An 18,055-nucleotide genomic window follows, 5' to 3' on the forward strand; every position below is an offset into this window, starting at 1 on the left:
CAGTATATTTGAGACTGCACAGCCCCATTGGCCAGCGCTCCATCATGTGCATATTCATGCATCCAGCATTTAGACAACACTGATTTTATTCAGATGTAGCCTTTAAGGTCGCCGGTGAGAGGAAATAACGTAAGATATGCATCTGAATGTCATTATTTTATAGTCAGCAAAAGCTAATGCTGCGATATGGCCGATTAACTCAGCACTGACAGTCAACTTAGCGATGGCACAGAGACCAGTGGCAGCCTGCGGCTTTTGGTGGACCGGAGATAAAACTTTTTTCAAATGCCAGCTAGTCTGTGGCATTTAGGGATGTGTGATCCTTTTCATATAATCTGCCTAAATGCTCACAACGACCCTGGCCTGCCAATGGTAATTGAGGTCATTCTGGAACAACGATGTGAGGTCAGAATCACAGGCAGCCTTGTGAGAGGGTGGATCTTAGCTGCCACACTTGCCGGCTGCTCTTCCTGTTTTAACATTTTATTCCATGACTTCTTGCTCACTGTACAAATTCTCATTGTGCGTCTGATGTTGTACCTCACGCACATTGTCTGAATGGAAAGATATCCTTCTGTCTCCTGGCACAACCTGGTGCACATTTGTAGACCACTTTCTGTCGCTGTTGCTTCTGTTATTTATTCAATACTATCAAGTGAAACGCATGCAAGATTTCCTGTGTGAAGCATATTTTAACATGCCGCCATGTAACGAGCGTAATGTTTTTAATGTGCTCGAGACGAGGGCTCTGAGTGTGAGCTCTCCACACTAACTCAACATTATGTCCTGTTAAATGAAAGGGCAATTACTTAGACTTAGCTGTACACTTTTACTACAGTTGAGGACTAACAATTGTCTCATTTGCCGTGCTTCATCATGGGCATTAATGCAGGGATTACTGTGAGCGATCCAGTGCTCTTTATTGCATTCCGTCAGAGCAGCAGGAAGAGCTGTGCCAGTGCATCTTCTTCTCTGTAATTTCTGCGCTTCCCTCATTATTATTTTTTTCTGTCATGCCTTGAAGGAAACTCATTTTGATTAAGGTATGTCTCATTGTCTGAAATTATTCCTCTTAGTCAAATGTGATCTTTCAAATAGAAGGCGACGCTGACGATGTGGAGAGCTCTCATTGATTTGAGTTCATTTTCCGAAATAATATATTTTTTACGTATTTTTTGTACATTATCTCTTTGTACTTAATCATTTTGGTGTATATTTTGTGATGAGTGTCTTTTTTTTGGAATACGATAATCAGACTCATTCTACTGTTTCCCCCCTGTTTATAACAGCTGATCCGATGAATATTTGGCTCATGAAACCCTCAAATAAAATATAAAAAGTGTAAAAGCAACAGAATTTACACACGTGTTAACCATTTAATCAAACATTAACTTCAGTGTCCCCATATATAGAGATCTGACACAAATAGTCCTTCTACTTGTCTTGTTTTCATCAATGGTACGGTGATTGAACTGACAGTAGGTGGCAGGAGTGTCTTCTTTTCATGACAGGCCCAATCTTCTCCATGTTGCCATCACACCGCGGTTAAACAACATGCAGTCTGTTACCCCTGCAAGTCATCATTTGCAATGCCTCCTGTACGCCTGGTCCAAACATACACCCACATCTTCCACATAGACTAAATGAATCGAGTGAATCAGGTCCATGTGGACACGTGGTGGAGGTCAATGAAATAATGAGTTTTGTTCTTTTTACTGTTAATTAAAGGTTTGTTCTCATTGTTCCACACGATTGGGGATAATCATGTGAGAAATATGGATGCAATGAAAGCATCAGCTACCACCCACTAAAGACTGTCATCCCTTCCTATTGTCGACAGTATCAGACCCTCTCACGCTGAACTGGACAACATCAGAAGTGACACTGAGCGAACTTTTTTTTTTGTTAAGCGTCCATATAGCTTTCCTCGGCTCTGTTCACACGTGTGCGTGAGCTCCCCACTTACATAAACGGTGACTCACTAATGACTGGGAATCACAAATGATTATCATGATGAAGTTAGCCTTTCACCCTGTAAACACACACGCTGGTTGCAAGCAACACTTCACTCTCTAATATCTGTGAGGAATCTGATTTGCCCCTGAGTGGTAGAGCTGTTCAGCATGCGATGGGTGTCAGAGGGAGTCTTTTTTTACTCTGCCCACACAAGTCTTCTCTCACGTCGGATATTTATAACATGCTACAGAATAAAGCGGTGAATCCTGTATTGCATTTATCAGGAAGGTATATTATTCTTAATCCTGAAAAAATCTAATTATTCTGGATCTGTAAGTGAAAGGCTCAACTATCTTAACAACTATTTGATGGAAGACGTTCATGATCTCCACAGGATGACTCTTCATGACTCTAGCAATCCCCTGACCTTAACTTTAGCACCGATATGAAGCTGATATTTGCGTTTTTTAGTGAGATGACTCAACAACTGTTGGAGGGCTACAGCGTTGCCAGATGGGAAATGTCGTACCAGAGCCTTACAGTTAATGTGTTTTGGGGGAAATTATCACACGTGAGTCATAACCAGGCTTACAGGTGTGTTCACAACAGCTCAGCTTGTACACAAAGTACGTTGGCGAGAATGTTCAAGCTTCCAAACATCATCATAGGCTACACAAAGCATGATTGGCTTGACATGGCATTACTGATTGTACATTGTACAGATAATATTAATTCATAAATATATGTGTGTGTGTGTGCGTGTGTGTGTATATATAGATACACACACACACACACACACCAATAATAAGTTTTTGTTAAATTGCTACATATGGACTTTTGTTGTGGCTTATCGGTGGTGTTTCTGTGGTGTTTTTCATGCAATCAGCAATCAGCACCGGGATAAATACCCTGGTTTCCACTCCACCTGCTGTCAGAAGATTTCATCAACCAACCGTGTTACATGGTCTCCTCGTGAAACACTCCTTCTGTTGAGCTTCCCATGTGTTCTGTTTTTTCTTCGGTGATCGAAATCTGTTTTCCCCAGAACAGTTCAGTTTGCTCCTGGATTAGCTTCCCGGCCTCACCACGACCCGGCCTCCCACACCTCTGCCACCAGCCTGCTCCACCTGAGATTCTCTGTGTCACGCTAACACGAACTTTCAGCCCATCCAAACGTGAGTCACCTTTCCTCCCCGGCGGAGCCACCAGCCTGAGCCCTAGCCCTCCTCTACCGCCAGTCTTGTGGTGTCCAACAAATGTTTTACGACAGATCGTAACACAAATAACACATCAGTTTTCTCATACTGTCCAGTGATGCGGGATTTTAATCCACCTCTGTTTGAAGCTCCTGTATCATTTAGATCCCCACTTCTGTTGGTGCGGATTTTGACCTTTTTCACTATCAAGCTCTTTTACGTGCATGAGAACACGGAAGGAAAGGAAAAAAATGTAAATTACTCATTTCATTTAGATGATTACAGTTCATCTGACAATGCTGGAGATGAATCTCAGTCACTGAGATCTCTTTACGTTTTATCTAGTGCCAGTGCCATTAGGCCAGATTTCAGATTGTCCAGCACTTTGGTTTATGATCAAACATCCCCAAAACTGAAGCACAGTGCAGTGTCACAGAGCTGCTCGCATGGCTGTGGACACCTGGTCTTGTTTTAATCTTCACTTTACCCTTTTTATTTTATTGTGCACTTTTGTTGCTCACTGCCTGTCTTTTGTCTTTCCAACAAGTCCAAAGTTTTGTCATGTTTTAAATGACCTTGTCCCAAGATGTCTGTGTTGTACATTCATGCTCCACTTCGATGTCACTGGACAGACATTGTATGGGATACTAGAGGATAGTGCTTTTACAGAATGCTGCAGCAAAGTAGATCAGCTTTACAACTTTAGGAAAATTCTAATGTAAATGGAAAAACATGATAATGTCTAATATAGTCTAAAAGGAATCAGTCCAAATATTGAAAAGCTTTTTGTAGATAAAAAATGAATGTGTGTCAGTATGTTGACAGAAGGAAATGTGACGGAGTCAGAGTCCTTTCAGATAAAAGGGGACAATTAGATAACACGGGTTAGTTATTCTTTGTAGATGATATATATGATAAGGAGTGACTGCTGATGGCTTTCATTACAGGGATTCAGCCCACTCCATAATATGCTAATTTCTATTAATACGACGGTTAAAAAGCACATGTCATGCGACTGTGGCTCAGGGGTAGAGTATCGAAAGGTTGCTGGTTCGATTCCCGTGGTGTGCATGTTGAAGTGTCCTTGGGCAAGATACTGAACCCCAAACTGCTCCTGATGTGCTGGTCGGCAGCTTGCATGGCAGCAAACACCATCAGTGTATGAATGTAAGAATTACTATAAGTTGCTTTGGACAAAAGCGTCTGATAAATGCCCCAAAATGTAAATGTCATGCACGTTCACAGCGTCTCCAAAAGGCATAATTGTATCTTTTATTTTACAGCCAGTTGCATTCAAGGTGCAGTTTCTAAAAACGCAGTGCAATGTAGAACAGCAAGTAAACATGACAGGTTACAATATAAAAGCACAGCACCGTTAGCCACTGTACAACAGTGTCATGTGAAGCTACAGTCGGCTGGATACATTCCAAAAAAAGGGAAGAAAAATAAATGTGCCGTGCGTCTGCGGGTCTTCCTCTATCATCCATGTCATGGTTTGACTTCAGTTGACATAACGACGCGCCTACATTCACAAAAAGGTGACAGAAAAAGATACAGGTTTGTGCTTTTACATCTAAAATGACACATAGACTACATATAATGCCACTTCAGTTCAAAAAAAGGTTCTCTCTTGCACATTCATTTAGTAGAAATACACTGACCTGAGATTGGGATTCACAATCGGTGACCTGCAGTGGTACATGGATTGATAGAATACAAACCCAGGAAAGCTTCTACTCACTACTACACAGTGATTTCAAGCCTAAGATTTGCTGAATGTAGGACACAATAGATAATCACCACAACATGTGAAGGCATCAATCCACAATAAGTGATAATGACAAGGAATGGTGGCTGTAAAAATTAATTCATCAAGCCGTATTATTTAAAGGGTTGAAGGGTTTTAAACCTCTCCCAAAAAACGGCGTTGTCATCAGCTTTCTTTCTTTCTTTCTTTCTTCCAGGTCCTCCTGCAGTGTTCTGCTGACATGAACCCAACAGTGAACCAATTCTGGTCAATCAGGAAAATCCTTGATCTTTAATGAGTAATAATTACTTTATTCCATCTTAACAACTTTGGGAGTGTCTGCAACTTTTTGTTGAGTGGGGGTATTTCTTCCTTCTGGCTCGGTCTTCCGGGGCAGTCGGGGGCTGCCAGCAGCTTTCCTGCCGGTCTGAGGGCTGGAGGAGCCGGCGGCCATCTTGCGTTGAAGTAGCGGGCTCTTGGAGCCCTTGGGTTTCGTTGGCGTCAGTAAAGACTCCATGACCTTCAGGGACCGCAGGCTGAGCAGCCCACAGAAGTAATTACACTGGTGCTGAGAGACAAACTGCTCAAAAACTTTGGGATTCCCTTCGACAGGTAGACCTTGATGCCTGCAGCAACACACGCGCGCACAGAAGCAAATGTTACGGACGTAAAACATATAAAAGTAAATTACCTGTAAAATTAGGTTTTCACTGTGTAATTTGCAGAAAAAATATTATACAATGCACTCACCCTGTTGATTTGACTGAGACTCCAACATTGGTGATCTTAGTGTCAACACCTGCAAAACAATACCACGTAACATATTCAAATGTGACGAACCTCATTCAATCCAGCACTAAAAAATATAATCGGAGGAAGAAAAATTACAATACAAATGCACGTGGTGTTCCCACAACAAAACATACTTAAAAATGTTATTATGAAATTGCACAAAATGCCTCTTTCTACATGATGATGCTTTAAGGCAGGGTTTTTCAATCCTGGTCTTGAGGGCCCCATGTTTTGGATGTTTTGGATGTTCCCTGCCTCAACACACCTGACTCAAATAAATGGGTCATTATGAGGCTTCAGCAGAGCTCAGTGACGAGCTGATCATTTGAATCAGGTGTGTTGTTTCATCATATTCTTAAGTCCATTACCCACAAATTAGTGAAACAAATATCGTTCTGTTGAATCAAGGTGTTGGTCTACCTTCGAGCCGCGAGAGTAGTAAATTGCCGTTCGTCCACTGAAAGATCCAGTGCTGCAGGGCGCTGCACTTCTGTCCCACCTCAGTGCCAGTCCTCATATCTATTCTGCCCATCGGATCCACGACCGAGTATTTCTGATAGACCCCCGTCAGATCAGCCTCCACTGTGGCATAAGGAACAGTGTTCGCAGGTCGGTACATCAAGTAGACTGGAAGCACCCTGCGTAACAAAGATTTTCATTATGTGAATGACCTTGAGAGAGGGTTTCACGGCCCGTGTGCTGTCAATAACACTCGAGAGGATGTTGACGTTTTATGAAGAGTAAAATGACTGAACTCACTCTAGAGAGGGGCCAAAGTTTTCGATCGCTCGTGCCTCTGCAGAGAAGATTTTGCAGTATTCACGAGCCAAGTTCTGAATTTTGCACTCCTGTGAGGAACATTGGAGAATAGCCAGTTAAGATAAGCTCAACCTACACCCGCGTGTTGATTCATTCTCCATTTGATTAGTGACACAGTAATCCTACGTAGGTGGCAGGAATATCACCTGACTGACACTCTTTAATGCTGGATTTGTTAGTTTTGTGAATGACATATTTAAACTAAAGACGACGCAATAAAACTACAAATCAAACCTTTCCTTCATACCTGCTTGATAATGTCCAGGTTCCTGTCTATCAGGCCGCTCTCTCCTTTCCCTTCATAGGCGATTGGATTGCGTGCTTTAATGATACATGTGTTTCCTGACTCGAACACAGGCTCCAGACCATAAATGACTTTCGCCCTCCAGACTTTGTGTGAGCAGCCATTACCGATTTGAGATTCCTGCATCATTATACGGCCAAAGAATTTATTGCCCCAGATGCCAGAATCACCCACACCCTTGTTGAATATCATGGGTGTCATTTCGATTTCTTCTCCAACTGCATGCAGAGGAATGTAAGAATGGCAGTCAGAAAAACATTTGAGCTCTGACGCTGGAAAGATTGAGTTCTAAAGAGGTAAAAATCATCATCTTACCACCAAGGTCCTCGCGCAGGGACATTCCGGCCAGGACTGCAACACAGTGAAAGGGAAGATGAGACTTGTTGTGGCCCAGTGATGCAAGGAAAATGTTTACTTATGCCAAATGTAAAAGGGTACATACTCTCTGCACTAAGAAGACAGTCTGTAGAGTCCGTCCCATATTCATTAGCGATTGTGCATCCGTAAACACCCGAGTCTTTGGATGATGCCTGGACAATTGCAAGATTGACTTGAGATTCATCGCCTGCACTGAGAAACAAACAAATAATACGTGGAGCTTTAGTATTATAAGTGATCAACATTATGTATCATGGAAAAAATAATTTTCCTCAGGAAGAATGTAAAAAAAGCAACATGTAACTAGAGTAATACATTATTACAACATCAAATATCAAATGTTAAAGCTGCAGATGTACCTTCGCATTACTCTGGGGACTTACTTTCTTTTAGTCTGAGCAATCCTCTGTTCATTTTTGTACCATTGGATCGTAGAGTCACTGAGAACATTGAAGAACTGGCACCACAGTTTCAAGTGTCCTGAGGAATCTGCAAAGGTTTCGCCCCTGATCTTGCGAATAACTTGAGGAGCTAAAGGGAAAGAGGTCCAACACAGACAACATGGTGAAGATACACAAACTTCTATGTTCTTACTATCAAGTAACCTAAGTACATCCAGTGTATTATACACTTCCAACATACAGTATGATAACAGCGTACCGAAACAACAGGTCAGCAGATATAAGCCCATTGCACATATCTCAGTGTTGGTGTATATATCATCTGATAAGTATTAAGACATTGCAGTACAGAAATGCCAAACCAGGTTTAAGGCCATTTAGAAACAACCATACATTTGTCGACCAGAGACCACAGACAAGTTTGGCAAGCACTAATGCTAAGAACAAAAGTTGTGTTGTGTTCCAGGCAAGTCCAGATTTTCATTATTCATTGTCTTTTCAGTTGCTGATTAGTCTGGTGGGTTTTATTTTTCAGATTCCCTAGGTTTACAGGACTTACAACCTGGAACACATAAGTTTGACATTTGAGCTTCCCACTCTGAGGATGATGTCAGAGGAGATTGGCTGCTGTGTGGACATGCTCTCTTAAAGCAACAAAGTCCTTTTGGAACATATAAACTACTTTTCTGACTTAAAGGCCATCTTACCTTTGAATGGGTCCTGCTTGTTTTTCTCTGCAGGTTTCCCCTCAGTTTTGGAGCTGTGGATCTCTTCACTGGGTTGTTGGCTTGGTGCCTGAGTCTCAGGTGCCATCTTTCTCCTGCTAAAGAGTGGTGAATGTCTTTCCACAGGAGAGCTGAGCTCACCAGGCGGCTGCAGCAGAGGAGACCGTCGTGGCAGACTGGGGGATGTAGAGAGAGTCGGAGGACTTGGAGACAACTTGCTGCTAGGTGTGAAAACTTCCTTTTTCTGGGTTTGGATATCAACAGATGGTGTGGCCTCTGAGGCCTCTTCAGGTTTGGCCTTGGGTATCAGGATTTTGCGTCGGGCTCCCGAGGCTAGTTCTTGTGCAGTAGCAGAAGGAATGGGGGAAACACAGTTTCTTCTCTTTAACAATGGACTAGCCTCGGGGGCTGGATTCCGTGAAAAAACCTCAACCATAGGGCTGTCCTGCTGAGTAAACTGAACATTACTCTCTGTTCCGGGCACACTTTTAATGGGAAACCTCTGTACACTCTGCAAAGAACTGGGTTTTGCATTGTCTTCTTCCATTTTCTGTTGATCTAAAAGTGTTTCACTAGTCCCTATTTTGGCAGGTTCGTCCTTGGCATGTTCCAAAACAGTAATATTTGACTCTTGACTTCTGGCCTTTACAGGTTTAACTGTGGGGGGAGTCCCAGATATTTGACCGACATCTTCAGCCATGTTTGATCTGTTGGTCAGTTTATCCTCCGAAGTCGATGGAGTGTTACGTTTGACATTTTCACTGCAAGTCTTGCCAGTGTCTACAACAGAGATGGGTGGGATTACATTAGGTTTTTGTAAAGCCTGGACAGGTGGTGAAGTTGCATCTTGAGTCTGATTGAGTCTGATTAGCTCCAGATCAGTTTTATTGAGTTGATGATAAACCTCCATAAGTGTTTCCTTGATGTTTCTTGGAGGAATTTCGTCAATCTTTAACCCATTTTTCCTCTCAGACTTCTTCACTTCTGCTTTGCGTTTGCTGTCATCAGTTTGCGTAGCTGTGGTTGGGTCTTGTACAAGGTCAGCATGGAGCGGCAATGTGGTCAATGAATTGGCTAGCGTAGAGTCAAGAGCCTTTATTTGGGACCTTAAAAGTTCAGCTATAGATATAACTTTTGTTACAGGTTTTTTAATTTCCTGGAAGTCGGACAGGTTTGTGTTTTCTGGGATTGGGACGGCAGGCTTAGATGTATTTGACTTTGGATCGTGTAATTCTGAAACACCTTCCTCCACCACTTTCATCTTATCAGTTTCTTTAGCAGTTGCATCCACATCGATTACGTCAGCGCATTTACCTTCTGCATCTTTGGTCTTTTCTGTCTCAGTGTAGTCAGTCACATGCAGATCAGCACTTTTAGTCTCCATCTCAACTATATTCTCTTTCGGTGCCACACTCTCAGACTGCAATAATAACTCACCTACCTCCTTACCCTCTACCTTCTCATCAACTTGTATTTCTGTCCCTTCAACGGTTTTTATGGCTGTATCAACTTGGCTTTGCAGGGCGTTGGGTGAAACGTTACACCCACCAGGGTTCTCACCACCACCGGGGCTTTGGATGGATGACTTTTGTGGGTCTGTAAAAAGGGCTGAATGGCTTTCATTTGATCCTCTGGAATGATCCCATGTGTCCTGTGTCATTTTGTCAATGGCTGGTGGAAGACTACAGTTCAAGGAAGGGGTCTGGATGTCATCTGTCGAGGTATGTCTCTCTGATGGAGCCCTTTGTGGTGGTCGTGCCTCCATCACGCAATAGAGTGGAAGCTCAAGGTTGACAGGTGCATCATTCCTGTTCATCATTGTATGGGCCTGCGTAACCTTGGATAACACAAGCAGAGGTTTCCATGCTGTAAATACTTATTCCTTTATCCCTGAGTATGCTGGATATGGATAAACACATGTAATTTTAAAACCAGCAACAGTGTATCCAGCAACAAACAGTGAACAGAATGGAAAGACCTGACAGCAAAAGAATTGTTGAGCCAATGATAGAAATTTTCAGTGATGGTAACAAGAAACCTTCCTTCACCTGTTCGAATGGTACCAAATCTTATCTGTTGTGCTGTTCTGTTTTGGAGTTGCCAAGTCTGGCCTTTCTCAAATATAATGTAGTTAGATGGCACTCATGGTGCTCAGAGTGCCAAAAACGTTACATCGTGTTGGAGTGAGCAGTTTCATGTAGGAATTATTTTCTATTTTCTGCATCTATTCATGGATGAGAGGCTAGCTGACTAAGCTAACTTAATTAGCTTATGGTGCCAAGTGCCTAGTTTCATTACATTGAAGAGGAGGGAGACATCTCTATAGCCAATATCTCAATAACTCAGCAACTCACAACAAAACAATCTCGATGGATAAACAGAATTTACAGGTAAGGGCAGAAATTGGTATTTTTGATTTTGGGGTGAACTATCCCTTTAAATATGTCCCTTGCTAGCACATGCATTCACATTGAATGAAGATCAGTAGATTTGAGAGAAGCTTGTAAAGAAAATATTACGTATGTGTACATATAGTATCATGCTCACCCTGAATCCTAATCCATAACATCAACATCGATTGTTTGAGACAAGAATGTTAGCTTAGCATCAAAACTCCATTCAGTCTGTTATTGAGCTGAATCCCTTTTTAAATTAGCATGAGAAGTTCCCCATGTCATATGCCAATCCCCTCATGGATGAGATAATAAAGCACAAGGATCATTCTCTTTGCCTCATCGTGACATTGTCTGGCCCATTCACATGTAAGGTGGTTATTTTATGTTGAAGCGTGGCCAGAAAGGAATGCGAATCATTTTAAGAGGTGCTTCAGCTGTGCAGTGTTTGGTCTCAGCTCTCAGTGTCGTCAGTATTCAGCCACATAGCCAGAGTCAGGGCGATTGCATAAGCAGTGGAGAACAAAGGTTCACAATACAAATATTCTTAAAACAGACACATCATTTCTTTATTTGCTGTAATGTTATATCCTAATATAGTGTTAATGTTACAGTTACACACTAACTGTTACCATCACAACACCTTACTTTTACTTTTGAAGGTGGAGAAATGTGCAATACTGAAATTAAACGACTTTTTTATCATGGGATATCAAGAATTTTTAACTAATCCCTCTATTCAACCTACATTAGCAAACAAGACCATCAGCGAGAAGATTGGCTATTTCTGTATGATTATTAGTCTTAATGCCTGACACTGGGTCAGATTCAGACTTATGGCAGAGCACTGAGGATGAATTTAGGAGTCCAACACTACTTTTGTCCGAAGGGGCGCTAGAATCAACACAAACTAAAAGTTAATTGTAGTAGCTTTAAGCTTCGGCATACATGTCTGCTGTAAGGCTACAGTCAGCAGCTGTTGGCTCAGCCTGGCACAAAGACTTGATACAAGAGGAAACAGCTAGCTCGCCTCTGTCAGACGTCTCTTTGTGTTGTTATATCTAATGTGATGAATCCAAAATTCAAAAGCTGAAGAGTAAAGATAATAGTTACCACCTGATAGAGAATGACAGATTCTAAGTATAAATCCAAATGATAAGAAATGCTGCGTTAGTCAACTCTCAGACCTTTGAACTTTCAGTATCAAGTGCACTGCATTGATATACCTGTTGCGTCTGCCGACATGTGCGTCATTTCATTCTTGTCACAGAGCGGAGCATACTTGTAAAAGCTATAAATACCTGCAGGTTGCTTGTGTTACTGATGAGGCCTGTGTTGGCAGCACAAAGCTCCCATGAGCTCATGCAAGAAGGCTCACTCACCTCACTCGGCAGCGCTGGCCGAGGCACAGACGCACTTTTTTGGCAGGGGCTTGTTTCCCTCTCAGACACCTGATCTCCAGCCTGTTTGCGTGGACGCTGGGGTAAATCAGTCCTGTCTTCACACAGTGCCTTCACTGACTCAATGTCTCTGTGTGTTAGGGATGCACTGGTGGAAGTATTTGACTTGTCATCAACATCCATGAGTGTAACATGTTCTTTTTTAGAAAAATCCTCCTTTACCATGCGGAGGGATGTTGCTGCAGAACGTGACTGTAGTTGTGTTGAGGTGATGTGTTCTTTATCTTTACGTCCGACTTCCTTCTGGTGCTTTGCAGCTTGTTTAGCTTCACTTCCTGTCACAGAATGACTTGTGAGGGCAGCAGGGAGTTGTTCTTTCTGTGAAGGCAAAGTTACCTCAACACATTTGTTGACATGCTTTGACAGCCTCTCGACTTCTGATTTCATTTGTTCTGTCATGTTTCTGGAGTCTGAATCCACAACTGATGAGATAATATTGTTCTCGACTTCCATGACCTCTACGGTATTCCCCTCAGACTGTACTGAGTCTGTGCAGGCCGGAGCTACAGAGGTGACAGTCTCCTCTTTGGCCCTTCTCTCCTCAGATGCCCGTTCTCCTGGTGTGTCTGATTTGGCGACTTTTGCACTGTTGGAAATTCTAATCTTCTTTTTGACAAAGGGAGTTTTGGGTTGGTGTGCAGTAAAAACTTTCTGAGCGGAGTCGTATATATATGTCCCGCCCTTGTTAGCATTTTCACTGATGGTCTGTCCATTAGTAACAACAGACACTGCTCCATTAGTGAGGGGAACTGGCTTTTCTTCCACCTTTTCCACAGCTGCCTCCGCCAACCTGGCCTCACTGTCTGCAGCTACAGCCTGGTGGCTCTCCTCGTTGCCCTCATCCTCCGTAGAGCTCGGCATGCTGAGAAAGGCCTCCATTGTGGAGCGGCGTTTCCTCTGTGTGCGGTCAGGACTGATGGTTCGTAGCGGCTCCTGGTTCTCTTTGCCTTCCGCTTCCCTGCGTCTGTTTTCAGCTCTTTGTTTGAGCTTGGCAAAGTACCGCTGGTGGATCTTGAACTCGTTCATTTCCCCGACCTCCAGAACACCAGAGCAGGACACGATGCCTTTACAGTTGCTGGCTGAGGCCTGGTATATAGCTGCATCCTCCACAGTGCAACTGCAAAGGAAAGTCAGTTTAAGTTCCCTTAATTCGAATCATGTCATGCATATTGTTTGGGGGATAAGCTCTTTTAATAGGTTTACTAAAGATTGATGCACTCTCTTAGTATTTTGGACTACATCACAGCAGAAAGATTCAAATAATACACTACACTTTGTTGCCATAAAGGCAAGATATAAAATATGCATATGTGTGACTCTGTGACATAGTGTGACGTCACAAAGTCACAGAATTAAAGGCGAGACAACTTATGAGGCATTTTGAGGGCAGTGTTTTCTGTGGGAGGGTGAGGCATCTTTAGACTTTCAAGATCTTTTACATGCACAAGTATGTGAATGTAGAGAAAAAGTATAATAAGTGTCCTTTAAATGTGTCGAAGTAAAAAGTTTGCACAGACTGATGCAAAGTGCACTCAGTCAGTGTTTCCCAATGTACGTACTTGTAAATGTGCAGGATATGGTTTTGTCCATTGCGGAATATTTCATATTTCGGCAGTCCACAGTATCTGTCCAACTGCTCATCATCCTTATACCAAATCAGTTGAGGAGCAGGGTGTCCTGAAAATGAGAGATTAAAAGATCTGTATGAAAAACAAAGGAAGCAGTTCATATGTTTGTCGTATGTTTCAGATGCTCATGATCACATCACTCTACATTCTACATTCATATGTGAATGCTACTTAAACAACATGAAGTGTTACTAGACAGTCTAACTGTGTTTACCTGTCACCACACAAGAGAACTTCACATTGCAGTTCTCAGACACAGCTCTTGACTTTAGGGTTGTTTCGAAAGAGGGCTGAGTTTCCTCAGTCAGCTGCGCCATCATACTGCAGAGTGTGCTCCTGTGTGATAGAAGGCAGCTGGTCAGTCATGTTGTTAAGTTGTTATTGTTACGTCTAGATGAGCAGTTTTTAGATTAAGCAGACTTTAATAATTGAAGATTGGTAAAAGTCAGATTTTTCTATTATTCTAGATGTTTTATTTGTCTCAATACCTTATCTCTGTTAGTTATAGATGACATCCTTCAGATTAAAGTGCTGGTGATGAAGGTTAATGCATGCAGAGACGATTTCTGATTAACACTCAAGATCTCTACAGAGATTTAGGGATACATATTGCGAGGCTTCAAAGCACCACGCACAGGTTTAATGATAAATTTGAGAGTGCCACAGGCCAAAGCAACACTGACCACCTTAACTCTGCCGATTGTTAGCTGTGGTCCCTACTGAGTGATATACAGTTAAATTATCTTTGCCTTTGTTTTTCAATTGTATAGGCTGAAACGTTGTTCGTCCTATATCTCTTATGTCCTGTCTGGCTTTTTGTGGTTGTACATGATCTTTTTTTGGTCCCATTTTTGCATGTGGGGTGTGTATAGTATGTTATTGAGTGTATTTTTCATGTTTGTGTGATGAAAATGAAATATAATTATATCAAAAAGATTTTTTTAAATAACTAAAAATGTCTATAACTGTAGACAAATGTAGAGACATCCTCAATAGTTTCAATAAAAGGAGGTAAATCAATGTTTTGAGCCAGCTGGAACAAGATGATCCAAATTTACACAAGAGGAAAAAAATAAACGAAAAAGTCTACAAGCCTATTAAATATTCTTGGGATTTACATCACCAACATGCCTTTTGTATTTCTATTGAACAATGTGCTGATCTGGTTATCATACACAGGTTTGTTTGGTTTTTTTTTTATTTATGACAACAATCACAGCAATACAAACTAAGATTTGTCTTTATTGAATGTTTTGTAGTTGTCTCTTGAGGAAAATCTTACACATGAAAAGGAAGTGTGTGGTTACTATCTTTGACTTCAGTTCAGTTCAGTATGACTGAAATTAGGTGCGTCCTGAGAGAGGTCTAATAAGTCCACATGACATTAATCATAGAAATGAAAGTAGTCACCCGAAATATAATGGGTCAAGAATATTGAACCATGAGGAAATGAGTAAGCAACATCACACACATACACACACCTATAACATGTATGGATGTGGGCTTGCATACATATATATATATATATATATATATATATATATATATATATATATACATGTATATAATTACATGCACTTGATCCATGTCTGGTGTTGACATCACTTCAGTGCTGGTTCAATGCATAGTTAAAGAGTACTGTTACACTTCACTGCATGTTTCTCATGATTAAGCAAACTAATACTGAGGACAGTTGCACTAACATGATATACTGTGCATGCAATGTGGTTTACAGCACTCGCTTTGTACTGTTGCTGTTCATCTTGTTGACATTCAGTGCTGCAGATATGACACAAAAACACTGCAGTAATTTTTATCTGGTGAGTGAATTTTTGAGCTAAAAATGTTTCAGTTTTGCGGTAAGTTCTGTGTTACGTAATCTGTAGCTTGGTTTGTTACTCTCTTTATTCGCTGTTTCCTTTGTAATTTATCTTGAACAGTTGTTGATGCCACATAACTGTAATGCCTCATGTGTTTTACCTTATTTTTTACAATGAAATTTCTGGCTGCCAGTAATTTACCATGAAGTTGAAGTTCAATAAAAATCATGTAAAAATACTGTATTCATCACTGAGATAGACTAATAAACTAGTTTACTGTAAATAGGTTTACTTCATATCTGGGTTTTTTTTCATAGTGATGAACTGTTAACTGGTTTAGAGCTGCTCGATTTGGAAAGTGTCAGGAGATGATTTTTGTTGTGATTTGGCGTTCTACAGATAAATATTGAACTTTTGATTGACTGAACAAAATAGTTCTCAACTGTGAAACTTTTACGGTTGGCAAGAAAAGAACGCTGTGATATCTTTTACACTGTCTTTATATTTCTGGTATATTTTGCCGTAGATTATAAGGATTTTATTGACAAATTATTTGTTACAGCCTTGGTTTAGACATTCTTGTTTTTCTTTAAGTTTTTCATCATAATCATCTCCCATATCCATTGCCACGCAGCTATCTGCATATCGTTTTGCAGAGATAAGCACACAAGCAGTGGTCTTAAGGGGCCAACAAAGAGTCAAAAGAATCAAAAGTGTAGTTTCTTCAAACTCTTAATTTTAGGGTTGGGTACAACAAAGAAAGAAAGAGAAAAGATGAAGGGGAAAAAATGGACGTCAGGGCAGAATAAAACCATTTCTGAGTCATTCATTGTTACTTTGATGTGTTGCTGTAATAGCTGCGCTGTGCCACTGGCTAGAAGAGAAAAATATTCATTATTATCTCAAAAGACTCTTTATGGTGTATTCCTATCACCTGAGGACGAAGAACTGAAGAAGTTGGTCTTAAAGGTCAGCACCTCTCGTTCCATGAACAAATCTTTCCATGCAGAAGCTGCTGTTAGTGTACTGCTCGATGTGAAATGGGGCCCATGCTGCATAACTGAGATGCTGTTCTTAATCAGCAGTTTATTTAAACTCTGGTGACCATGGCAACAAACACAGGAATAACACGCCCCACGCGCACACTTCAGGTTAGTAAAATGTTAAAGTATTGATGCTGTTATAGGGCCCACGCTCTGTGGACCGACATGAACCCGACTGAGGGGCTTCAACAGGTAGCTCAGCACACCGGGTCACTGGGTTGTTGTACCTGGTTTCTGGCCTCACGTTGGAGAGGTAACTGCAGCCGCCGGGCCGGCTGCTCCCGCTGCTCCCATTGCTATCATTCCCATTGCTGTATCTTCCATTGCCAGAAGAGGAGCGTGTCGGTGTCTTCCGTGAGCCCATTTCTCACCAGATAAAGCGAAAGAAAAAGTTGCTCCAGAAAAAAAAACTAAAAGTAGGCTATATTTGTGCCACCCAATTTGTGTTTCCAGAGATCAGCGAGAGCTAAAAGAGAACAAAGAGTGAGAAGATGAACACTGAGAACAACAGAAAGTTAAATTACATAAACTGTTTTTCTTTTGCGATTGAAAACACAAACATTACTTGAGATGCTCTGTAAAAATACACCTCTGACCTATTCTTAATATACATAAAACGTCTATTTTACATAGTTAACTCACCATTCACCGGTTTCTTGCCCTCCTTTGACAGATACCCCACAGCACTGACTTAAGGCACTGCAATTTCCAATCAAACATGAGCATGCGTAGGCTGCCGGACTATTTATAGTTGGCCTGCAAATAGTCACAAGAGCACATCCAAAACTTGCCTTTGGACCATTTTATAAAAAACAAAAACACCCCCCAAAAATTGCCAAAATAGCCATGTTGTACAAGGTCAGTACAGAAACAAGAAAATCCTTCTGAAGAAGAAAAAGTTCCACAAGTCAAACACAAGGTCATCCCGGGTTTAGTAGTTCCCCGAATAGGAGGAGAGGATTTAAAAACCGGGGCGAAGGGTTTTTTTCTGTCTGATAGAAAAGGATTGCACACACTCAGAGAAGAGGGAGACACTTGTGTGGTCAGATCTGTGTACAGACTGTAGCGAAGAATCATTTGAGCCTGTCAATCAGGAGAATGACGCATTCACTGTGAAGTGCGTGAATATGATCAGTGCATTCTTTCAGTCATCCACAGTCGTACGAGGTTACTTTCCAAGCATAATAAAGTGTGGGGTTACAACGAACTCTGTTTACCAAGGCACACGTTGGCACAGAGTTACATGCAAAGCCTTACGAAAACAGCACAATTTGGCACTTTACCCCCCATTTTTCGGAGGATGATCGTAAATTTTCTTATCATAATATATTAAATAAGATGGTGAGACCTACCAAGCTCTGCGGCATGCATTGTCCAGAGTGACAATTGCATT

General features: G+C 41.5%; 1 protein-coding gene across 1 annotated transcript; it reads right to left on the reverse strand.

The window, feature by feature from the left end:
- Positions 1-4,401: 4,401 nt before the first annotated feature.
- Positions 4,402-17,633, reverse strand: alpk3b (alpha-kinase 3b). The gene is made up of 14 exons (XM_030415263.1): positions 17,305-17,633; positions 16,890-17,128; positions 14,014-14,135; positions 13,731-13,848; positions 12,094-13,288; positions 8,301-10,155; positions 7,576-7,723; positions 7,257-7,384; positions 7,130-7,165; positions 6,758-7,032; positions 6,451-6,539; positions 6,112-6,329; positions 5,650-5,698; positions 4,402-5,525 (listed from the first exon to the last, which is right to left on the reverse strand). The coding sequence occupies exons 2-14, from the start codon at positions 17,024-17,026 to the stop codon at positions 5,210-5,212; spliced, it is 4,686 nt and encodes a 1,561-aa protein (XP_030271123.1). The 5' UTR covers positions 17,027-17,128; positions 17,305-17,633; the 3' UTR covers positions 4,402-5,209.
- Positions 17,634-18,055: the final 422 nt, after the last annotated feature.

Source organism: Sparus aurata, chromosome 4 (genome assembly GCF_900880675.1).
Source record: "Sparus aurata chromosome 4, fSpaAur1.1, whole genome shotgun sequence".
Lineage (NCBI taxonomy): Eukaryota > Metazoa > Chordata > Actinopteri > Spariformes > Sparidae > Sparus > Sparus aurata.